The sequence below is a fragment of the Oncorhynchus kisutch genome, unplaced genomic scaffold (genome assembly GCF_002021735.2).
Source record: "Oncorhynchus kisutch isolate 150728-3 unplaced genomic scaffold, Okis_V2 Okis09a-Okis19a_hom, whole genome shotgun sequence".
Taxonomy (NCBI): Eukaryota; Metazoa; Chordata; class Actinopteri; order Salmoniformes; family Salmonidae; genus Oncorhynchus; species Oncorhynchus kisutch.
The window spans coordinates 16,551,697-16,576,336 of NW_022261985.1; the positions used below are offsets into that span (position 1 = coordinate 16,551,697).

At 49.8% G+C, this 24,640-nt stretch overlaps 1 protein-coding gene across 2 annotated transcripts in view; it reads right to left on the bottom strand.

Moving 5' to 3' along the window:
- LOC109886112 (low-density lipoprotein receptor-related protein 6) overlaps nt 1-24,640 on the bottom strand; it is a 74,184-nt gene that overhangs the window by 10,061 nt on the left and 39,483 nt on the right. The window contains exons 1-12 of one of the 2 annotated variants that reach the window (XM_031815205.1): nt 23,771-23,826; nt 21,242-21,531; nt 19,844-20,070; nt 17,358-17,542; nt 16,920-17,246; nt 11,227-11,429; nt 10,558-10,769; nt 9,709-9,899; nt 9,338-9,547; nt 4,634-4,759; nt 1,317-1,553; nt 353-463 (exon numbers count right to left, since the gene is read on the bottom strand). In XM_031815205.1, the coding sequence (XP_031671065.1) occupies nt 353-463; nt 1,317-1,553; nt 4,634-4,759; nt 9,338-9,547; nt 9,709-9,899; nt 10,558-10,769; nt 11,227-11,429; nt 16,920-17,246; nt 17,358-17,542; nt 19,844-20,070; nt 21,242-21,531; nt 23,771-23,807 (2,356 nt within the window). In that variant the 5' untranslated portion in view covers nt 23,808-23,826. Of the gene's footprint in view, nt 1-352; nt 464-1,316; nt 1,554-4,633; nt 4,760-9,337; nt 9,548-9,708; nt 9,900-10,557; nt 10,770-11,226; nt 11,430-16,919; nt 17,247-17,357; nt 17,543-19,843; nt 20,071-21,241; nt 21,532-23,770; nt 23,827-24,640 lie in introns of those variants that run through there. The other variant, XM_031815204.1, reaches the window with a different exon arrangement.

Sequence of the window (24,640 nt, forward strand, 5' to 3'; positions counted from 1 at the left end):
ATGTAGACACACTATAGATAAACTGGTCTAGGATCAGATCCATCATGTAGACACACTATAGATAAACTGGTCTAGGATCAGATCTGTCATGAGACACACTTAGATAAACTGGTCTAGGATCAGATCTGTCATGAGGACACACAATAGATAAACTGTCCTAGGATCAGATCGGTCATGTAGGCACACTATAGAAAACACTCTCTCGTGAGATAAACTGTCCTAGGATCAGATCGGTCATGTAGGCACACTATAGATAAAATGGTCTAGGATCAGATCTGTCATGAGGACACACTATAGAAAACACTTCCTCGTGAGATAAACTGTCCCAGGATCAGATGTATAATAGACTTACAGCAGCCCATCTCGTCCGAGTTGTCAGAGCAGTCTGTAGAGTGGTCACACTTCTGATGTTTCCCCACACACTGACCGCTAGAACAGCTGAAGTGGTCCGGAGAGCAGCGCACTGGAGAGGGTTAAACCACAGTAAATTAAACCAGGTTTAAACCAGGTTAAACCAGGTTCAGCAGTAATCTACATTGGACTGGAGAGGGTTAAACCACAGTAAAATTAAACCAGGTTTAAACCAGGTTAAACTAGGTTCAGCAGTAATCTACATTGGACTGGAGAGGGTTAAACCACAGTAAATTAAACCAGGTTAAACCAGGTTCAGCAGTAATCTACATTAGACTGGAGAGGGTTAAACCACAGTAAATTAAACCAGGTTTAAACCAGGTTCAGCAGTAATCTACATTAGACTGGAGAGGGTTAAACCACAGTAAATTAAACCAGGTTTAAACCAGGTTAAACCAGGTTCAGCAGTAATCTACATTAGACTGGAGAGGGTTAAACCACGTTAACAAGAAATTAAACCAGGTTAAACAGTAATCTACATTAGACTGGAGAGGGTTAAACTACGGTAAATTAAACCAGGTTTAAACCAGGTTAAACCCGGTTCAATACACACACACGTGTGTGAGATGTGTCTCTCCCTCTCTGTGTGTGTGTGTGAGATGTGTCTCTCCCTCTCTCTGTGTGTGTGTGAGATGTGTCTCTCCCTCTCTGTGTGTGTGTGAGATGTGTCTCTCCCTCTCTCTGTGTGTGTGTGAGATGTGTCTCTCCCTCTCTCTGTGTGTGTGTGTGAGATGTGTCTCTCCCCCTCGCTGTGTGTGAGATGTGTCTCTCCCTCTCTGTGTGTGTGAGATGTCTCTCCCTCTCTGTGTGTGAGATGTGTCTCCCTCTCTGTGTGTGTGTGTGAGATGTGTCTCCCTCTCTCTCTGTGTGTGTGAGATGTCTCTCCCTCTCTGTTCCTGTCTTACCTTCACATTTGTTCTCGTCTGAGCGATCCTGACAGTTGACCTCTCCGTTGCAGCGGAGGCTGAGGTCAACACACTGTCTGGAGTCACACTGAAACTCTGAATCTGAACAGACAGGACAGTCTCCCTCGTCGCTGCTGTCATCACACTCTGGGTAGCCGTCACACCGCCACGCGTGGGGAATACAGTCCACCTCCCCGGATACACAGGAGAACTGTTCTGGAGAACAGGTGGGGGGTTCTGGGGGAGGAGAGACAGGTTACAACTGTTCTGGAGGAGGGGAGACAGGTTACAACTGATCTGGAGGAGGAGAGACAGGTTACAACTGTTCTGGAGGAGGAGAGACAGGTTACAACTGTTCTGGAGGAGGAGAGACAGGTTACAAACTGTTCTGGAGGAGGAGAGACAGGTTACAACTGTTCTGGAGGAGGAGAGACAGGTTACAACTGTTCTGGGAGAGGAGAGGAGAGACAGGTTACAACTGTTCTGGGGGAGGAGAGGAGAGACAGGTTACAACTGTTCTGGGGGAGGAGAGGAGAGACAGGTTACAACTGTTCTGGGAGAGGAGAGGAGAGACAGGTTACAACTGTTCTGGGAGAGGAGAGGAGAGACAGTTACAACTGTTCTGCAGGAGGAGAGACAGGTTACAACTGTTCTGGGGGAGGAGAGACAGGTTACAACTGTTCTGGGGGAGGAGAGACAGGTTACAACTGTTCTGGGAGAGGAGAGGAGAGACAGGTTACAACTGTTCTGGGGGAGGAGAGGAGAGACAGGTTACAACTGTTCTGGGGGAGGAGAGGAGAGACAGGTTACAACTGTTCTGGGGGAGGAGAGACAGGTTACAACTGTTCTGGGGGAGGAGAGACAGGTTACAACTGTTCTGGGGGAGGAGAGACAGGTTACAACTGTTCTGGGGGAGGAGAGACAGGTTACAACTGTTCTGGGGAGGGAGAGACAGGTTACAACTGTTCTGGGGGAGGAGAGACAGGTTACAACTGTTCTGGGGGAGGAGAGACAGGTTACACTGTTCTGGGGGAGGAGAGACAGGTTACAACTGTTCTGGGGAGGAGAGACAGGTTACAACTGTTCTGGAGGAGGAGAGACAGGTACAACTGTTCTGGAGGAGGAGAGACAGGTTACAACTGTTCTGCAGGAGGAGAGACAGGTTACACTGTTCTGGGGGAGGAGAGGAGAGACAGGTTACAACTGTTCTGGGGGAGGAGAGGAGAGACAGGTTACAACTGTTCTGGGGGAGGAGAGACAGGTTACAACTGTTCTGGGGGAGGACGAGACAGGTTACAACTGTTCTGGAGGAGGAGAGGAGAGACAGGTTACAACTGTTCTGGGGAGGAGAGACAGGTTACAACTGTTCTGGGGAGGAGAGACAGGTTACAACTGTTCTGGGGGAGGAGAGACAGGTTACAACTGTTCTGGAGGAGGAGAGGAGAGACAGGTTACAACTGTTCTGGGGGAGGAGAGACAGGTTACAACTGTTCTGGAGGAGGAGAGACAGGTTACAACTGTTCTGGAGGAGGAGAAGACAGGTTACAACTGTTCTGGAGGAGGAGAGGAGAGACAGGTTACAACTGTTCTGGGGGAGGAGAGACAGGTTACAACTGTTCTGGGGAGGAGAGACAGGTTACAACTGTTCTGGAGGAGGAGAGGAGAGACAGGTTACAACTGTTCTGGGGAGGAGAGACAGGTTACAACTGTTCTGGGGGAGGAGAGACAGGTTACAACTGTTCTGGGGGAGGAGAGACAGGTTACAACTGTTCTGGAGGAGGAGAGGAGAGACAGGTTACAACTGTTCTGGGGGAGGAGAGACAGGTTACAACTGTTCTGGAGAGGAGAGACAGGTTACACTGTTCTGGAGGAGGAGAGACAGGTTACAACTGTCTGGAGGAGGAGAGACAGGTTACAACTGTTCTGGGGGAGGAGAGACAGGTTACAACTGTTCTGGAGGAGGAGAGACAGGTTACAACTGTTCTGGAGGAGGAGAGACAGGTTACAACTGTTCTGGAGGAGGAGAGACAGGTTACAACTGTTCTGGAGGAGGAGAGACAGGTTACAACTGTTCTGGGGGAGGAGAGACAGGTTACAACTGTTCTGGGGAGGAGAGACAGGTTACAACTGTTCTGGAGGAGGAGAGACAGGTTACAACTGTTCTGGAGGAGGAGAGACAGGTTACAACTGTTCTGGAGGAGGAGAGACAGGTTACAACTGTTCTGGAGGAGGAGAGACAGGTTACAACTGTTCTGGAGGAGGAGAGACAGGTTACAACTGTTCTGGGGGAGGAGAGACAGGTTAAACTGTTCTGGGGGAGGAGAGACAGGTTAAAACTGTTCTGGAGGAGGAGAGACAGGTTACAACTGTTCTGGAGGAGGAGAGGAGAGACAGGTTAAAACTGTTCTGGGGGAGGAGAGACAGGTTAGAACTGTTCTGGGGGAGGAGAGACAGGTTACAACTGCTCTGGGGGAGGAGAGACAGGTTAAAACTGTTCTGGAGGAGGAGAGACAGGTTACAACTGTTCTGGAGGAGGAGAGGAGAGACAGGTTAAAACTGTTCTGGGGGAGGAGAGACAGGTTAGAACTGTTCTGGGGGAGGAGAGACAGGTTACAACTGCTCTGGGGGAGGAGAGACAGGTTAAAACTGTTCTGGAGGAGGAGAGACAGGTTACAACTGTTCTGGGGGAGGAGAGACAGGTTACAACTGTTCTGGAGGAGGAGAGACAGGTTACAACTGTTCTGGGGGAGGAGAGACAGGTTACAACTGTTCTGGGGGAGGAGAGACAGGTTACAACTGTTCTGGGGGAGGAGAGACAGGTTACAACTGTTCTGGGGGAGGAGAGACAGGTTACAACTGTTCTGGGGGAGGAGAGACAGGTTACAACTGTTCTGGGGGAGGAGAGACAGGTTACAACTGCTCTGGGGGAGGAGAGACAGGTTAAAACTGTTCTGGAGGAGGAGAGACAGGTTACAACTGTTCTGGGAGAGGAGAGACAGGTTACAACTGTTCTGGGGGAGGAGAGACAGGTTACAACTGTTCTGGAGGAGGAGAGACAGGTTACAACTGTTCTGGGGGAGGAGAGACAGGTTACAACTGTTCTGGGAGAGGAGAGACAGGTTAAAACTGTTCTGGAGGAGGAGAGACAGGTTACAACTGTTCTGGGAGAGGAGAGACAGTCTAATGTGAACACAGTTGTAACCTAACACACAATGCTCTACGTGTTACGGTAGGGATATCATTTCATGTCAGTCATAGTTCACTATCAAATGTAAAGCTGTGACAAGCAGCACAGGGTCAGAGGTCAGGGGTTCTACCTCCACAGGAGAGTTCATTCTGCAGCAGGACCAGATGAACAGGACAGGAGCAGCGTGTGGTTCCGTCTCCCTTGACGATACAGATGTGAGAACAGCCTCCGTTGTCCCAGGTACAAGGGTGCTTACCTGAAGGAGAGGAGTGAGGTCAGAGTTCAGGAACAACATGGAGAAAGTTGATCTCTGAGACCAGTTGTGTCAACAGTCCTATACTAGTACTGGGCCCGTTTCCACAAACCGGTACATCGTTCGAACGTTAGGATCACCGTTAAATCTCAACTGTATTATTGTTGCACTTCACAACGCTTGTGGTCTAACGCCTGCCTCGGTCAGACCACTCGCAGGTCTAACCTAACGCCTGCCTCGGTCAGACCACTCGCAGGTCTAACCTAACGCCTGCCTCGGTCAGACCACTCGCAGGTCTAACCTAACGCCTGCCTCGGTCAGACCACTCGCAGGTCTAACCTAACGCCTGCCTCGGTCAGACCACTCGCAGGTCTAACCTAACGCCTGCCTCGGTCAGACCACTCGCAGGTCTAACGCCTGCCTCGGTCAGACCACTCGCAGGTCTAACGCCTGCCTCGGTCAGACCACTCGCAGGTCTAACGCCTGCCTCGGTCAGACCACTCACAGGTCTAACACCTGCCTCGGTCAGACCACTCGCAGGTCTAACACCTGCCTCGGTCAGACCACTCGCAGGTCTAACACCTGCCTCGGTCAGACCACTCGCAGGTCTAACACCTGCCTCGGTCAGACCACTCGCAGGTCTAACACCTGCCTCGGTCAGACCACTCGTAGAACAGCTAAGAGCATTGTTAGATGCTTTCCCACTCCTGCATCACTTTAAACACAGAAGATCTCTGCTGAACATAGAACCACACGGTTTATCTGTCTCTCTGTAACCGCAGATAACTTCAGAACAAACAAAGTTGACAAGGTTTTTGCCATTAATTCAAACAAGCGAAGTATAAAAAGATGCTTCAAATTCAAACCAAGATGACTGTATAAAACTAAAAACAGTAGGCTATAGGCCTAAATGAATATTTAAATCATATTTAAATTAATGTCATGTTCAATTCAGTTCTATTTTTCTACTTGTCGGCTGCTGTCTGTGATTGGTCAATATATTTCATGATGTGTAGCCTAACGTGATGAATGATATGCCAAATCAGTGATATAATGCATTAGAGGGTAAGAATTAGAATAATCCGCCTCAATGTGTGGAGCCATAGATGATAATATCTCTGATCCATCATCAGTATTGTAGCCATAGATGATAATATCTCTGATCCATCATCAGTATTGTAGCCATAGATGGTAATATCTCTGATCCATCAGTATTGTAGCCATAGATGATAATATCTCTGATCCATCATCAGTATTGTAGCCATAGATGGTAATATCTCTGATCCATCAGTATTGTAGCCATAGATGGTAATATCTCTGATCCATCAGTATTGTAGCCATAGATGGTAATATCTCTGATCCATCATCAGTATTGTAGCCATAGATGGTAATATCTCTGATCCATCATCAGTATTGTAGCCATAGATGGTAATATCTCTGATCCATCAGTATTGTAGCCATAGATGGTAATATCTCTGATCCATCAGTATTGTAGCCATAGATGATAATATCTCTGATCCATCATCAGTATTGTAGCCATAGATGGTAATATCTCTGATCCATCATCAGTATTGTAGCCATAGATGGTAATATCTCTGATCCATCATCAGTATTGTAGCCATAGATGGTAATATCTCTGATCCATCATCAGTATTGTAGCCATAGATGGTAATATATCTGATCCATCATCAGTATTGTAGCCATAGATGGTAATATCTCTGATCCATCATCGGTATTGTAGCCATAGATGGTAATATCTCTGATCCATCATCAGTATTGAAGCCATAGATGGTAATCTCTCTGATACATCAGTATTGTAGCCATAGATGGTAATATCTCTGATCCATCATCAGTATTGTAGCCATAGATGGTAATATCTCTGATCCATCATCAGTATTGAAGCCATAGATGGTAATATCTCTGATCCATCAGTATTGAAGCCATAGATGGTAATATCTCTGATCCATCAGTATTGAAGCCATAGATGGTAATATCTCTAGGAGCTGATCCATCATCAGCATTGTGGAATAATGATAATGTTAAGTAAAGATTTTAATGGAGAAAGCTGATCTGAGAGCGACACTCCCTTTCGTTTGACCCCGACAGTATTGACATTTCCTCCAACGACAGCACTTTCGGCGTGGCGTTTTGGGAAACGAAAGTTACATCGTCGGGCGTTGTAAAGAAAGAGGACATTTGGTCATTTTGCAAACGCTCTGATCCAAAACGACGTACAGTAATGAGTGCATATATTTTCATACTTTTTAATGGTACTGATTCCCCTGGTGGGAACGGAGCTCCAAACCTACGGCTTCGCCAGCGCCATGCTATACCAACAGACACGTGATGCATCGTTAAAACACTCCTTAGTTTCATGGCCACGGGGAAACCAGGACTTCTATGAGCAGGTCTTAATGGACCACAGAATGACAGTGGAACAATACCCTTCTAGATCACCTCATTTATATTTGGACAATTCAAACAAGGTTATTATTCTAGGTCAAGGTACTGTACTCATGTCTAGCTGCTGAGTAGAGGGGTCAGAATACTTACTGTACTCTCATGTCTAGCTGCTGAGTAGAGGGGTCAGAGGTCAGAATACTTACTGTACTCTCATGTCTAGCTGCTGAGTAGAGGGGTCAGAGGTCAGAATACTTACTGTACTCTCATGTCTAGCTGCTGAGTAGAGGGGTCAGAGGTCAGAATACTTACTGTACTCTCATGTCTAGCTGCTGAGTAGAGGGGTCAGAGGTCAGAATACTATCTGTACTCTCATGTCTAGCTGCTGAGTAGAGGGGTCAGAGGTCAGAATACTTACTGTACTCATGTCTAGCTGCTGAGTAGAGGGGTCAGAGGTCAGAATACTTACTGTACTCATGTCTAGCTGCTGAGTAGAGGGGTCAGAGGTCAGAATACTATCTGTACTCTCATGTCTAGCTGCTGAGTAGAGGGGTCAGAGGTCAGAATACTATCTGTACTCTCATGTCTAGCTGCTGAGTGAGGGGTCAGAGGTCAGAATACTATCTGTGCTCTCATGTCTAGCTGCTGACTAGAGGGGTCAGAATACTATCTGTGCTCTCATGTCTAGCTGCTGACTAGAGGGGTCAGAATACTATCTGTACTCTCATGTCTAGCTGCTGACTAGAGGGGTCAGAGGTCAGAATACTTACTGTACTCTCATGTCTAGCTGCTGAGTAGAGGGGTCAGAGGTCAGAATACTATCTGTACTCTCATGTCTAGCTGCTGAGTAGAGGGGTCAGAGGTCAGAATACTTACTGTACTCATGTCTAGCTGCTGAGTAGAGGGGTCAGAGGTCAGAATACTTACTGTACTCATGTCTAGCTGCTGAGTAGAGGGGTCAGAGGTCAGAATACTATCTGTACTCTCATGTCTAGCTGCTGAGTAGAGGGGTCAGAGGTCAGAATACTATCTGTACTCTCATGTCTAGCTGCTGAGTGAGGGGTCAGAGGTCAGAATACTATCTGTGCTCTCATGTCTAGCTGCTGACTAGAGGGGTCAGAATACTATCTGTGCTCTCATGTCTAGCTGCTGAGTGAGGGGTCAGAGGTCAGAATACTATCTGTACTCTCATGTCTAGCTGCTGAGTAGAGGGGTCAGAATACTTACTGTACTCTCATGTCTAGCTGCTGAGTGAGGGGTCAGAGGTCAGAATACTATCTGTACTCTCATGTCTAGCTGCTGAGTAGAGGGGTCAGAGGTCAGAATACTTACTGTACTCATGTCTAGCTGCTGAGTAGAGGGGTCAGAGGTCAGAATACTATCTGTACTCTCATGTCTAGCTGCTGAGTAGAGGGGTCAGAGGTCAGAATACTATCTGTACTCTCATGTCTAGCTGCTGAGTGAGGGGTCAGAGGTCAGAATACTATCTGTGCTCTCATGTCTAGCTGCTGACTAGAGGGGTCAGAATACTATCTGTGCTCTCATGTCTAGCTGCTGAGTGAGGGGTCAGAGGTCAGAATACTATCTGTACTCTCATGTCTAGCTGCTGAGTAGAGGGGTCAGAATACTTACTGTACTCATGTCTAGCTGCTGAGTAGAGGGGTCAGAATACTTACTGTACTCTCATGTCTAGCTGCTGAGTAGAGGGGTCAGAATACTTACTGTACTCTCATGTCTAGCTGCTGAGTAGAGGGGTCAGAATACTTACTGTACTCTCATGTCTAGCTGCTGAGTGAGGGGTCAGAGGTCAGAATACTATCTGTACTCTCATGTCTAGCTGCTGACTAGAGGGGTCAGAGGTCAGAATACTTACTGTACTCTCATGTCTAGCTGCTGAGTAGAGGGGTCAGAGGTCAGAATACTATCTGTACTCTCATGTCTAGCTGCTGAGTAGAGGGGTCAGAGGTCAGAATACTTACTGTACTCATGTCTAGCTGCTGAGTAGAGGGGTCAGAGGTCAGAATACTATCTGTACTCTCATGTCTAGCTGCTGAGTGAGGGGTCAGAGGTCAGAATACTATCTGTGCTCTCATGTCTAGCTGCTGAGTAGAGGGGTCAGAATACTATCTGTACTCTCATGTCTAGCTGCTGAGTAGAGGGGTCAGAGGTCAGAATACTTACTGTACTCGCTCATGTCGAGGTCGTAGACAGCGTGAATGTCGCTGAGAGAGGCAATGCGAGCCTGGATCTTGGTCCTTCCCTCCCTGGTCGTCTTGTGGATGCGTTCGATCATCTGCTGCTGGCGGTCGATCCAGTACAGGTGGTTACCAAACACCGTCAGACCAACCGGCTGGAGGATGTTGGAGTCCTCAATCACAATCCGATTGGCTCCTGGTGGAGGGGGAAGAGGCAAAGCAATGAAGAAGGTAAAAGAGTCAGGAAGTGAAGGAACGGAGCAGTGATTGGCTATGACCTCGGCCAGGCAGATCAGTGATTGGCTATGACCTCAGCCAGGCAGATCAGTGATTGGCTGACATGAGGTTGGTAGGCACCTGATAGGTCACTGCTCTCGATGCGTCGGAGGTCTGAGTCGACCCAGAACAGCTTGCCGACCTCATTGTCTATGGCCAGGGCAACGGGCTTCCCCAGGCCACTGAAGAACAACACCTCTCTCTCTGTCCCGTCGAGCGCTGCTCGTTCTATCTTAGGACTGCGTTCCTGCAGGTTGGTAAAGTACATGTACCTGGAGAGAGAGGGAGACTATATTAACAGACATGACGGTTGTGTACATCTGGAGAGGCACATAACAGTATTTGTGTTATGGTGCACCTACCACACATTTTCCCAGGAAGGGTCCTACCCCACATTTTCCCAGGAACAGTCCTACCCCACATTTTCCCAGGAACGGTCCTACCCCACATTTTCCCAGGAACGGTCCTACCCCACATTTTCCCAGGAACGGTCCTACCCCACATTTTCCCAGGAATGGTCCTACCCCACATTTTCCCAGGAAGAGTCCTACCCCACATTTTCCCAGGAAGAGTCCTACCCCACATTTTCCCAGGAAGAGTCCTACCCCACATTTTCCAGGATGTCGTTATCAACACGAGGTGAAGGGTACAGTAAATGTAAAATGGCCATCAAATCAACAGTGTGATGTTTGGATTCAGTCTCGTGAACTGTTGTGTCCTCGTCTTTTGTCTAATCATTTGTGCCATATTCTCCAAACTGTTCCGTTTCCTTTCTACCAAACGGTTATTATACTTTTCACATTTCTTCTGGATGAATGATTTCGCCCCGTCGTACAGGCCAAGTAAAACACGACGAGGCAACAAGGGCCCCCTCTGGGACAGGAGTCTGTCTGTGACCCCACAAAACAGAGCGTTTCTTCAACTACTAACCCTCGCTCTGGGTTGACCACGATGGCTCTGGGTCTGTCGTGTTCTCCTCTCAGCACCACTCCCACCCGGCTGCCGTCTGTCCTCGTCACGTTAATGACATTAGTGACCTCGCTGGTCCAGTAGATGAAGCGGCTGTAGATGTCGATGCTCAGGTCAAACGGCTGGAGGCCCAGGTTAGGACCGCCCACTTGGCTCCACACCACCGTCATACTCTGATAGGAGGAACAGGCCGTCAGTCAAATCATACTCTGATAGGAGGAACAGGCCGTCAGTCAAATCATACTCTGATAGGATAGGAGGAACAGGCTGTCAGTCAACTCATACTCTGATAGGATAGGAGGAACAGGCCGTCAGTCAAATCATACTCTGATAGGATAGGAGGAACATGCTGTCAGTCAAATCATAATCTGATAGGAGGAACAGGCCGTCAGTCAAATTATAATCTGATAGGAGGAACAGGTCGTCAGTCAAATCATACTCTGATAGGAGGAACAGGCCGTCAGTCAAATCATACTCTGATAGGAGGAACAAGCAGTCAGTCAAATCATACTCTGATAGGATAGGAGGAACAAGCAGTCAGTCAAATGGTGTTGACCTGATAAACCCGTAACACACTGATCTACGCCCCAATGTGGTTTATGGAGGCAGGGTCTGGATCAGTGGACCTACCATGTTCCCGTTCTCCTGCGCTCTGCGGATTGCGTTCTGTTTGGAGTCGATCCAGTACAGTTGTTTATCCAGGGGGTCGTAGTCTATAGCCCTGACATTCCTCAGACTGTGGATGGGAAGGATGATGTCAGGAGACTGATGCTCATCCATCACCATCCGGTTAATGGCTGACTTCTGACTGAACAAGAGGAACGACGTAGGGGCTGGAGGAGGAGAGGGGGAAGAGACCATTACAACAATTACTTTGGATGAGAAATGAATGGAGAGAGAGAAAAACAAAGAGAGAGGAGAGATATGAAGAGGGAAAGAGAGACCGAGAGAGAGAGGAGAGATATGAAGAGGGAAAGAGACAGACAGAGAGAGACAGAGACAGAATCAAGCATGTGATGTCTGAATAATGATCACAGTGGGTGGCCCAGTGGGTTCTCTATCCCCTGGTCAGCATAGCTGTGGGGGCATCTCTCCCCTGGTCAGAATAGCTGTGGGGGCATCTACAGTATATGACCAGCAGTATGTCAACACCCCTTCAAATGAGTGGATTCGGCTGTTTCAGCCACAGCCTTGCTGACAGGTGTATAAAATTGAGCACACCGCCATGCAATCTCCATAGACAAACATTGTCAGTAGAATGACCCCTACTGAAGAGCTCAGTGATTTTCATAGGATGTCACCTTTCCAACAAGTCAGTTTGTCAAATTTCTGCTCTGCTAGAGCTGCCCCGGTCAACTGTACGTGCTGTTATTGTGAAGTGGAAAACGTCTAGGAGCAACAACGGCTCAGCCGGGAAGTGGTAGACCACACAAGCTCACAGAAACCGCTGAGTGCAGCAAGGAAAAACACTCTGTCCTCGGTTGCAACGGTCACCACCGAGTTCCAAACTGCCCCTGTTACAACGCTCACTACCAGGTTCCAAACTGCCCCTGTTACAACGCTCACTACCGAGTTCCAAACTGCCCCTGTTACAACGCTCACTACCGAGTTCCAAACTGCCCCTGTTACAACGCTCACTACCGAGTTCCAAACTGCCTCTGTTACAACGCTCACTACCGAGTTCCAAACTGCCCCTGTTACAACGCTCACCACCGAGTTCCAAACTGCCCCTGTTACAACGCTCACTACCAGGTTCCAAACTGCCTCGGTTGCAACGCTCACTACCAGGTTCCAAACTGCCCCGGTTGCAACGCTCACTACCGAGTTCCAAACTGCCCCTGTTGCAACGCTCACTACAGAGTTCCAAACTGCCCCTGTTACAACGCTCACTACAGAGTTCCAAACTGCCCGTTACAACGTTCACTACCGAGTTCCAAACTGCCCCTGTTACAATGCTCACTACAGAGTTCCAAACTGCCCGTTACAACGCTCACTACCGAGTTCCAAACTGCCCCTGTTACAACGCTCACTACCAGGTTCCAAACTGCCCCTGTTACAACGCTCACTACAGAGTTCCAAACTGCCCCTGTTACAACGCTCACTACCGAGTTCCAAACTGCCCCTGTTACAACGCTCACTACAGAGTTCCAAACTGCCCCTGTTACAACGCTCACTACAGAGTTCCAAACTGCCCCTGTTACAACGCTCACCACCGAGTTCCAAACTGCCCCTGTTACAACGCTCACTACAGAGTTCCAAACTGCCCGTTACAACGCTCACTACCAGGTTCCAAACTGCCTCGGTTGCAACGCTCACTACCGAGTTCCAAACTGCCCCTGTTGCAACGCTCACTACAGAGTTCCAAACTGCCCCTGTTACAACGCTCACTACAGAGTTCCAAACTGCCCGTTACAACGTTCACTACCGAGTTCCAAACTGCCCCTGTTACAATGCTCACTACAGAGTTCCAAACTGCCCGTTACAACGCTCACTACCGAGTTCCAAACTGCCCCTGTTACAACGCTCACTACCAGGTTCCAAACTGCCCCTGTTACAACGCTCACTACAGAGTTCCAAACTGCCCCTGTTACAACGCTCACTACCGAGTTCCAAACTGCCCCTGTTACAACGCTCACTACCGAGTTCCAAACTGCCCCTGTTACAACGCTCACTACAGAGTTCCAAACTGCCCCTGTTACAACGCTCACCACCGAGTTCCAAACTGCCCCTGTTACAACGCTCACTACAGAGTTCCAAACTGCCCGTTACAACGCTCACTACCAGGTTCCAAACTGCCTCGGTTGCAACGCTCACTACCGAGTTCCAAACTGCCCCTGTTACAACGCTCACTACAGAGTTCCAAACTGCCCCTGTTACAACGCTCACTACAGAGTTCCAAACTGCCCGTTACAACGCTCACTACCGAGTTCCAAACTGCCCCTGTTACAACGCTCACTACCGAGTTCCAAACTGCCCCTGTTACAACGCTCACTACCGAGTTCCAAACTGCCCCTGTTACAACGCTCACTACCAGGTTCCAAACTGCCCCTGTTACAACGCTCACTACCGAGTTCCAAACTGCCCGTTACAACGCTCACTACCGAGTTCCAAACTGCCCCTGTTACAACGCTCACTACCAGGTTCCAAACTGCCCCTGTTACAACGCTCACTACCGAGTTCCAAACTGCCCCTGTTACAACGCTCACTACCGAGTTCCAAACTGCCCCTGTTACAACGCTCACTACCGAGTTCCAAACTGCCCCTGTTACAACGCTCACTACCGAGTTCCAAACTGCCCCTGTTACAACGCTCACTACCGAGTTCCAAACTGCCCCTGTTACAACGCTCACTACCGAGTTCCAAACTGCCCCTGTTGCAACACTCACTACCAGGTTCCAAACTGCCCCTGTTACAACGCTCCCTACCAGGTTCCAAACTGCCCCTGTTGCAACACTCACTACCAGGTTCCAAACTGCCCCTGTTACAACGCTCACTACCGAGTTCCAAACTGCCCCTGGAAGCAACGCTCACTACCAGGTTCCAAACTGCCCCTGTTACAACGCTCCCTACCGAGTTCCAAACTGCCCCTGGAAGCAACGCTCACTACCAGGTTCCAAACTGCCTCGGTTGCAACGCTCACTACCGAGTTCCAAACTGCCCCTGTTACAACGCTCACTACCGAGTTCCAAACTGCCCCTGTTCCAACGCTCACTACAGAGTTCCAAACTGCCTCTGTTACAACGCTCACTACCGAGTTCCAAACTGCCCCTGTTACAACGCTCACTACCGAGTTCCAAACTGCCTCTGTTACAACGCTCACTACCGAGTTCCAAACTGCCCCTGTTACAACGCTCACTACCGAGTTCCAAACTGCCCCTGTTGCAACGCTCACTACCGAGTTCCAAACTGCCCCTGTTACAACGCTCACTACCAGGTTCCAAACTGCCCCTGTTGCAACACTCACTACCAGGTTCCAAACTGCCCCTGTTACAACGCTCACTACCGAGTTCCAAACTGCCCCTGTTGCAACACTCACTACCAGGTTCCAAACTGCCCCTGTTACAACGCTCACTACCGAGTTCCAAACTGCCCCTGTTGCAACACTCACTACCAGGTTCCAAACTGCCCCTGTTACAACGCTCACTACCGAGTTCCAAACTGCCCCTGTTACAATGCTCACTACAGAGTTCCAAACTGCCCGTTACAACGCTCACTACCGAGTTCCAAACTGCCCCTGTTACAACGCTCACTACCAGGTTCCAAACTGCCCCTGTTACAACGCTCACTACAGAGTTCCAAACTGCCCCTGTTACAACGCTCACTACCGAGTTCCAAACTGCCCCTGTTACAACGCTCACTACCGAGTTCCAAACTGCCCCTGTTACAACGCTCACTACAGAGTTCCAAACTGCCCCTGTTACAACGCTCACCACCGAGTTCCAAACTGCCCCTGTTACAACGCTCACTACAGAGTTCCAAACTGCCCGTTACAACGCTCACTACCAGGTTCCAAACTGCCTCGGTTGCAACGCTCACTACCGAGTTCCAAACTGCCCCTGTTACAACGCTCACTACAGAGTTCCAAACTGCCCCTGTTACAACGCTCACTACAGAGTTCCAAACTGCCCGTTACAACGCTCACTACCGAGTTCCAAACTGCCCCTGTTACAACGCTCACTACCGAGTTCCAAACTGCCCCTGTTACAACGCTCACTACCAGGTTCCAAACTGCCCCTGTTACAACGCTCACTACCGAGTTCCAAACTGCCCGTTACAACGCTCACTACCGAGTTCCAAACTGCCCCTGTTACAACGCTCACTACCAGGTTCCAAACTGCCCCTGTTACAACGCTCACTACCGAGTTCCAAACTGCCCCTGTTACAACGCTCACTACCGAGTTCCAAACTGCCCCTGTTACAACGCTCACTACAGAGTTCCAAACTGCCCCTGTTACAACGCTCACTACCGAGTTCCAAACTGCCCCTGTTACAACGCTCACTACCGAGTTCCAAACTGCCCCTGTTACAACGCTCACTACCGAGTTCCAAACTGCCCCTGTTACAACGCTCACTACCGAGTTCCAAACTGCCCCTGTTACAACGCTCACTACCGAGTTCCAAACTGCCCCTGTTACAACGCTCACTACCGAGTTCCAAACTGCCCCTGTTGCAACACTCACTACCAGGTTCCAAACTGCCCCTGTTACAACGCTCCCTACCAGGTTCCAAACTGCCCCTGTTGCAACACTCACTACCAGGTTCCAAACTGCCCCTGTTACAACGCTCACTACCGAGTTCCAAACTGCCCCTGGAAGCAACGCTCACTACCAGGTTCCAAACTGCCCCTGTTACAACGCTCCCTACCGAGTTCCAAACTGCCCCTGGAAGCAACGCTCACTACCAGGTTCCAAACTGCCTCGGTTGCAACGCTCACTACCGAGTTCCAAACTGCCCCTGTTACAACGCTCACTACCGAGTTCCAAACTGCCCCTGTTCCAACGCTCACTACAGAGTTCCAAACTGCCCCTGTTGCAACGCTCACTACCGAGTTCCAAACTGCCCCTGTTACAACGCTCACTACCAGGTTCCAAACTGCCCCTGTTGCAACACTCACTACCAGGTTCCAAACTGCCCCTGTTACAACGCTCACTACCGAGTTCCAAACTGCCCCTGTTGCAACACTCACTACCAGGTTCCAAACTGCCCCTGTTACAACGCTCACTACCGAGTTCCAAACTGCCCCTGTTGCAACACTCACTACCAGGTTCCAAACTGCCCCTGTTACAACGCTCACTACCGAGTTCCAAACTGCCCCTGTTGCAACGCTCACTACCGAGTTCCAAACTGCCCCTGTTACAACGCTCACTACCAGGTTCCAAACTGCCCCTGTTACAACGCTCACTACAGAGTTCCAAACTGCCCGTTACAACACTCACTACCAGGTTCCAAACTGCTTCTGGAAGCAACATCAGCACAAAAACTGTTAGTCGGGAGCTTCATGAAATGGGTTTCCATGGCCAAGCAGCCCCACACAAGCCTCAGATCAACATGGACAATGCCAAGCGTCGGCTGGAGGGGTGTACAGCTCTAGGGCAGTGGAAACACTTTGTCCGGAGTGATGAATCACGCTTCACCATCTGACAGTCTGACGGACAAATCTGGGTTAGGAGGATGCCAGGGGAACACTACCTGCCCCAATTCATAGTGCCAACTGTAAAGTTTGGTGGAGGAGGATTAATGGCCTGTGGCTGTTTTTCTTGGCTATGCTGTGGGAGCTACAGCCCAGTTACAGACCTAGTACCGTGTGTGTGTGTGTCTCTCACCACTGCAGGTCTTGTTGTCATTGTTGAGGGAGAAGTGGGCGGGGCATCCGCAGACGAAGCTGCTGATTGGTACAGCCAGACAGAGGTGTGAGCATTGCCCATTGGTGGAGGCGCAGGCGTTCCAGCCCCCCTGGCGTGACGAGTGGAAGACCAAGATGTCCATCACGTAGTCTAGGTGACCCTGGATGACCGTACGGTTCTGGCCCGATGTCTTATTGGCCCGTTCGATGCTGCGCTGAGACCAGTCCGTCCAATAGATGTAGTCCTGGTACTGGGTCAGACCAAAGGGGTGGGGGAGGTCGTCGGCTATAACCTCACGCTCCAGACCTGCGGGAGCAGAGGAGAAACAGTTAGACCTGGAGGAGACAGGAGGAGGAGGAGAGGGGGAACAGTTAGACCTGTGTGTGTGTGTGTGTGTGTGTGTGTGTGGTAACTCACCCAGCATGTTGGAGGACTCTATGAGTGTCGTGTCCAGGTCAGTCCAGTACAGTCGCCTCTCGGCATAGTCGATGGTCAGCCCGTTGGCTCGGCCCACATTGGGCACCAGAGTGATCCGACCCGTCCCGTCCATCGCTGAGCGGTCAATCTTGGGCTTCCCACCCCACTCTGTCCAGTACATAAACCTAGAAAGAGACATTACTGTCAGATACATTAGAACAGAGAGCTAAAACCCAGATTAGACTGAATCTCAGACAGAACACCGTTATCCAATCAGAGAGCTAAAACCCAGATTAGACTGAATCTCAGACAGAACACCGTTATCCAATCAGAGCTAAAACCCAGATTAGACTGAATCTCAGACAGAACACCGTTATCCAATCAGAGAGCTAAAACCCAGATTAGACTGAATCTCAGAGAGAACACCGTTATCCAATCAGAGAGCTAAAACCCAGATTAGACTGAATCTCAGACAGAACACCGTTATCCAATCAGAGAGCTAAAACCCAGATTAGACTGAATCTCAGACAGAACACCGTTATCCAATCAGAGAGCTAAAACCCAGATTAGACTGAATCTCAGACAGAACACCGTTATCCAATCAGAGAGCTAAAACCCAGATTAGACTGAATCTCAGACAGAACACCGTTATCCAATCAGAGAGCTAAAACCCAGATTAGACTGAATCTCAGACAGAACACCGTTATCCAATCAGAGAGCTAAAACCCAGATTAGACTGAATCTCAGACAGAACACCGTTATCCAATCAGAGAGCTAAAACCCAGATTAGACTGAATCTCAGACAGAACACCGTTATCCAATCAGAGAGCTAAAACCCAGATTAGACTGAATCTCAGACAGAACACCGTTATCCAATCAGAGAGCTAAAACCCAGATTAGACTGAATCTCAGACAGAACACCGTTATCCAATCAGAGAGCTAAAACCCAGATTAGACTGAATCTCAGACAGAACACAGTTATCCAGTCAGAGAGCTAAAACCCAGATTAGACTGAATCTCAGACAGAACACCGTTATCCAATCAGAGAGCTAAAACCCAGATTAGACTGAATCTCAGACAGAACACAGTTATCCAGTCAGAGAGCTAAAACCCAGATTAGACTGAATCTCAGACAGAACACAGTTATCCAGTCAGAGAGCTAAAACCCAGATTAGACTGAATCTCAGACAGAACACCGTTATCCAATCAGAGAGCTAAAACCCAGATTAGACTGAATCTCAGACAGAACACAGTTATCCAGTCAGAGGGCTCTACTGCCCCGGTTGGAAGCCTCGATCGAGTGGGCATCCTATGCCAACTTGGTCTCCCTTGGCATAGGATTCTTCCCGTGAATCTTTAGCGCGTTACCTAGCAACTATATAGGTCGCATTTTCTTTACTTAATCTGACCACGTTGTAGAGTGAACTTCCATCAAGAAATGTGTAATTCATTTGAACGTTTTGCAGAGGAGGTCTTAGTCACACAATGTGCCATCCAGCTAAGGAGCTTGGAGCAGCACCTTTCATTATGTACACAGAAACGTGTCCATCACTAGCTAGCTGTTAGACTGAACCAGTCATTACACTAGCTAGCTGTTAGACTGAACCAGTCATTACACTAGCTAGCTGTTAGCCTGACCCAGTCATTACACTAGCTAGCTGTTAGCCTGACCCAGTCATTACACTAGCTAGCTGTTAGCCTGACCCAGTCATTACACTAGCTAGCTGTTAGCCTGACCCAGTCATTACACTAGCTAGCTGTTAGCCTGACCCAGTCATTACACTAGCTAGCTGTTAGCCTGACCCAGTCATTACACTAGCTAGCTGTTAGCCTGACCCAGTCATTACACTAGCTAGCTGTTAGCCTGACGCAGTCATTACACTAGCTAGCTGTTAGCCTGACCCAGTCATTACACTAGCTAGCTGTTAGCCTGACCCAGTCATTACACTAGCTAGCTGTTAGCCTGAACCAGTCATTACATTAGCTAGCTGTTAGCCTGAACTAGTCATTACATTAGCTAGCTAGCTAGCTGTTAGCCTGAACCAGTCATTACATTAGCTAGCTAGCTAGCTGTTAGCCTGAACCAGTCATTACATTAGCTAGCTAGCTAGCTGTTAGCCTGAACCAGTCATTACATTGGCTTGCTAGCTAGCTGTTAGCCTGAACCAGTCATTACATTAGCTAGCTGTTAGCCTGAACCAGTCATTACATTAGCTAGCTAGCTAGCTAGCTGTCAGCTAGCTGTCAGCCTACCCCTCAGCAGGGTGAGTCAAATCAAAATCGAATTTAATTTGTCACATACACATGGTTAGCAGATGTTAATGCGAGTGTAGCGAAATGCTTGTGCTTCTAGTTCCGACAATGCAGTCAGTACCTACCCCTCAGCAGGGTGAGTCAGTACCTACCCCTCAGCAGGGTGAGTCAGTACCTACCCCTCAGCAGGGTGAGTCAGTACCTACCCCTCAGCAGGGTGAGTCAGTACCTACCCCTCAGCAGGGTCCAGTGCCAGGGCTCGAGGGCTGTCCAGATCCTTCCAGACTAGGACCTGTCTGTGCTGTCCATCCAGCTTGGCCACCTCAATACGATTGGTCCCCGTGTCGGCCCAGTACAGATTCTTCCCCAACCAGTCCACCGCCATGCCTTCTGGGTAGTCCAGGCCAAACTCCACCACGTGTTCCAGAGCGCTGCCGTTCATAAACGCACGACTGATTGTCTGGAGAGAGGGAGAGAGGGAGAGAGGGGGATAGGAGATAGGAGAGGAGAGGAGCGAGGAGAGGAGCGAGGAGAGGAGCGAGGAGAGGAGCGAGGAGAGGAGCGAGGAGAGGAGCGAGGAGAGGAGCGAGGAGAGGAGCGAGGAGAGGAGCGAGGAGAGGAGAGGAAGAGAGGAAAGGAAGAGAGGAAGAGAGGCAGAGAGGCAGAGAGACAGAGAGACAGAGAGACAGAGAGACAGAGAGACAGAGAGACAGAAGAGACAGAGAGACAGAAGAGACAGAAGAGACAGAAGAGAGGGAGACAGAGAGACAGAAGAGAGGGAGACAGGAGAGAGGAGAGAGGGAGAGGGGAGAGAGACAGAGAGGAAGAGAGGAAGAGGAAGAGAGGGAGAGACAGAGAGACAGAGAGACAGAGAGACAGAAGAGAGGGAGACAGAGAGGAGAGAGGGAGAGGGGAGAGAGACAGAGACAGGGACAGAGAGACAGAGAGACAGAGAGACAGAAGAGACAGAAGAGACAGAAGAGAGGGAGACAGAGAGACAGAAGAGAGGGAGACAGGAGAGAGGAGAGAGGGAGAGGGGAGAGAGACAGAGAGGAAGAGAGGAAGAGGAAGAGAGGGAGAGACAGAGAGACAGAGAGACAGAGAGACAGAGAGACAGAGAGACAGAAGAGAGGGAGACAGAGAGGAGAGAGGGAGAGGGGAGAGAGACAGAGACAGAGAGACAGAGGGACAGAGGGACAGAGACAGAGAGACAGAGAGACAGAGAGACAGAGAGACAGAGAGACAGAGAGACAGAGAGACAGAGAGACAGAGAGACAGAGAGACAGAGAGACAGAGAGACAGAGAGACAGAGAGACAGAGAGACAGAGAGACAGAGAGACAGAGAGACAGAGAGACAGAAGAGAGGGAGACAGAGAGACAGAAGAGAGGGAGACAGAGAGGAGAGAGGGAGAGGGGAGAGAGACAGAGACAGAGAGACAGAGAGACAGAGAGACAGAGAGAGACAGAGAGAGACAGAGAGAGACAGAGAGAGACAGAGAGACAGAGACAGAGAGACAGAGAGACAGAGAGACAGAGAGACGTTACTATTGGACTGAAGGTAATCTGGGCTTTATCAGCCTGCTTCGTCAAACTGATGGCTCCGAGCCAGAGAGAGACACCTCCCTCCTTACCTTCAATGTGATATCTGTCCAGTAGATACGGTTGTCGGTGATGTCGAAGTCCAGTGCAGACGCCTCTTTAACCCCGGTCAGCGGGATGGCCACGTTGTTGTTGTTTGTTTCCAAGGAGATGCGTCTGATGTCTGTGTGTCGGGAGAAGAGGAGGAAGGCTTCTGGTACGATGCAGGTGGACAGGTCAGCTATCAGCTCTAGACCAATGGGACAGGCACACTGGACGCCCACCGGCTTATACAGGCATAGGTGGCTACACCCACCATTAGCCTCCGCACACAGGTTGGTACCTGGGAGAGGAGGAGAGGGGGAGGCAGTAGGAGGAGAGGAGGAGAGAGAGGAGAAGAGGGGGAGGTAGTAGGAGGAGAAGAGGGGGAGAGAGAGGAGAAGGGGAGAGAGGAGGGGAAGAGGGGGAGAGAGAGGAGGAGAGGGGGAGAGAGGAGAAGAGGGGGAGGCAGTAGGAGGAGAGGGGGAGAGAGGAGGTGGAGGCAGTAGAAGGAGAGAGGAGAAGGGGGGGGAGGCAGTAGGAGGAGAAGAGGGGGAGGCAGTAGGAGGAGATGGGGGGGAGGCAGTAGGAGGAGAAGGGGGGGAGGCAGTAGGAGGAGAAGAGGGGGAGGCAGTAGGAGGAGATGGGGAGAGAGGGGGGAAGAGGGGGAGGCAGTAGAAGGAGAGAGGAGAAGGGGAGAGAGGAGAAGGGGGGGAGGCAGTAGGAGGAGAGAGGAGAAGAGGGGGAGGCAGTAGGAGGAGAGAGGAGAAGAGGGGGAGGCAGTAGGAGGAGAAGAGGGGGAGGCAGTAGGAGGAGAAGAGGGGGAGGCAGTAGGAGGAGAAGAGGGGGAGGCAGTAGGAGGAGAGAGGAGAAGAGGGGGAGGCAGTAGGAGGAGAGAGGAGAAGAGGGGGAGGCAGTAGGAGGAGAGAGGAGAAGAGGGGGAGGCAGTAGGAGGAGAGGGGAGGATATAAAGTTTATTCTCTGTCTGTGTTAATCACCATCTCAGGGGCAGAAGAGATGAGCAGGAGAATCCGACAGTCTGAATGTACCGTCTGAAGCATTAGCTGAGGTGAACTGATGAAATATCCCTGTTTTAGTTAAGTCTGACAGTCTGAAGCATTAGCTGAGGTGAACTGATGAAATATCCCTGTTTAGTTAAGTCTACCACAGACAGTCTGAAGCATTAGCTGAGGTGAACTGATGAAATATCCCTGTTTAGTTAAGTCTACCACCGACAGTCTGAAGCATTAGCTGAGGTGAACTGATGAATTATCCCTGTTTTAGTTAAGTCTACCACCGACAGTCTGAAGCATTAGCTGAGGTGAACTGATGAAATATCCCTGTTTAGTTAAGTCTACCACCGACAGTCTGACGCCGACCAAAACTAACTGCAAAATGCAGCCATCCAGTTTGTAGAGTCACAAGCTGGATGGAATCAGTCTGATATGAATATGGGACCAGAAACCTAATGTTTAACTACTAATAAACACTATAGATGAATCTGCCTTAATACCTATGACGTCTTCACAGAGTGGAGAACAGAGACCGAAACTGTGGCTTCCCTGTCCAAATACACAGAGTGGAGAACAGAGACCGAAACTGTGGCTTCCCTGTCCAAATACACAGAGTGGAGAACAGAGACCGAAACTGTGGCTTCCCTGTCCAAATACACAGAGTGGAGAACAGAGACCGAAACTGTGGCTTCCCTGTCCAAATACACAGAGTGGAGAACAGAGACCGAAACTGTGGCTTCCCTGTCCAAATACACAGAGTGGAGAACAGAGACCGAAACTGTGGCTTCCCTGTCCAAATACACAGAGTGGAGAACAGAGACCGAAACTGTGGCTTCCCTGTCCAAATACACAGAGTGGAGAACAGAGACCGAAACTGTGGCTTCCCTGTCCAAATACACAGAGTGGAGAACAGAGACCGAAACTGTGGCTTCCCTGTCCAAATACACAGAGTGGAGAACAGAGACCGAAACTGTGGCTTCCCTGTCCAAATACACAGAGTGGAGAACAGAGACCGAAACTGTGGCTTCCCTGTCCAAATACACAGAGTGGAGAACAGAGACCGAAACTGTGGCTTCCCTGTCCAAATACACAGAGTGGAGAACAGAGACCGAAACTGTGGCTTCCCTGTCCAAATACACAGAGTGGAGAACAGAGACCGAAACTGTGGCTTCCCTGTCCAAATACACAGAGTGGAGAACAGAGACTGAAACTGTGGCTTCCCTGTCCAAATACACAGAGTGGAGAACAGAGACTGAAACTGTGGCTTCCCTGTCCAAATACACAGAGTGGAGAACAGAGCCTGATGTAAAACTGTGGCTTCCCTGTCCAAATACAGAGTGGAGTTTGGTAGCACTGAGCACCGTGAGGTCAGGGGTCAGGCTGTGTTACTTACCGAAGGTCTTGTGTACATATGTAGCTTTGAGCCCCATGGGGTCAGGTTCAGGCTGTGCTACCTACCAAAGGTCTGGTGTACATATGTAGCTTTGAGCCCCGTGAGGTCAGGGGTCAGGTTCAGGCTGTGCTACCTACCGAAGGTCTGGTGTACATATGTAGCTTTGAGCCCCATGGGGTCAGGGGTCAGGCTGTGTTACCTACCGAAGGTCTGGTGTACATATGTAGCTTTGAGCCCCATGGGGTCAGGGGTCAGGCTGTGCTACCTACCGAAGGTCTGGTGTACATATGTAGCTTTGAGCCCCATGGGGTCAGGTTCAGGCTGTGTTACCTACCAAAGGTCTGGTGTACATATGTAGCTTTGAGCCCCATGGGGTCAGGGGTCAGGCTGTGCTACCTACCGAAGGTCTGGTGTACATATGTAGCTTTGAGCCCCATGGGGTCAGGTTCAGGCTGTGTTACCTACCGAAGGTCTGGTGTACATATGTAGCTTTGAGCCCCATGGGGTCAGGTTCAGGCTGTGCTACCTACCGAAGGTCTGGTGTACATTGGTAGCTTTGAGCCCCATGGGGTCAGGGATCAGGTTCAGGCTGTGTTACCTACCGAAGGTCTGGTGTACATATGTAGCTTTGAGCCCCATGGGGTCAGGTTCAGGCTGTGTTACCTACCGAAGGTCTGGTGTACATATGTAGCTTTGAGCCCCATGGGGTCAGGTTCAGGCTGTGTTACCTACCAAAGGTCTGGTGTACATATGTAGCTTTGAGCCCCATGGGGTCAGGGGTCAGGCTGTGCTACCTACCGAAGGTCTGGTGTACATATGTAGCTTTGAGCCCCATGGGGTCAGGTTCAGGCTGTGTTACCTACCGAAGGTCTGGTGTACATATGTAGCTTTGAGCCCCATGGGGTCAGGTTCAGGCTGTGCTACCTACCGAAGGTCTGGTGTACATTGGTAGCTTTGAGCCCCATGGGGTCAGGGATCAGGTTCAGGCTGTGTTACCTACCGAAGGT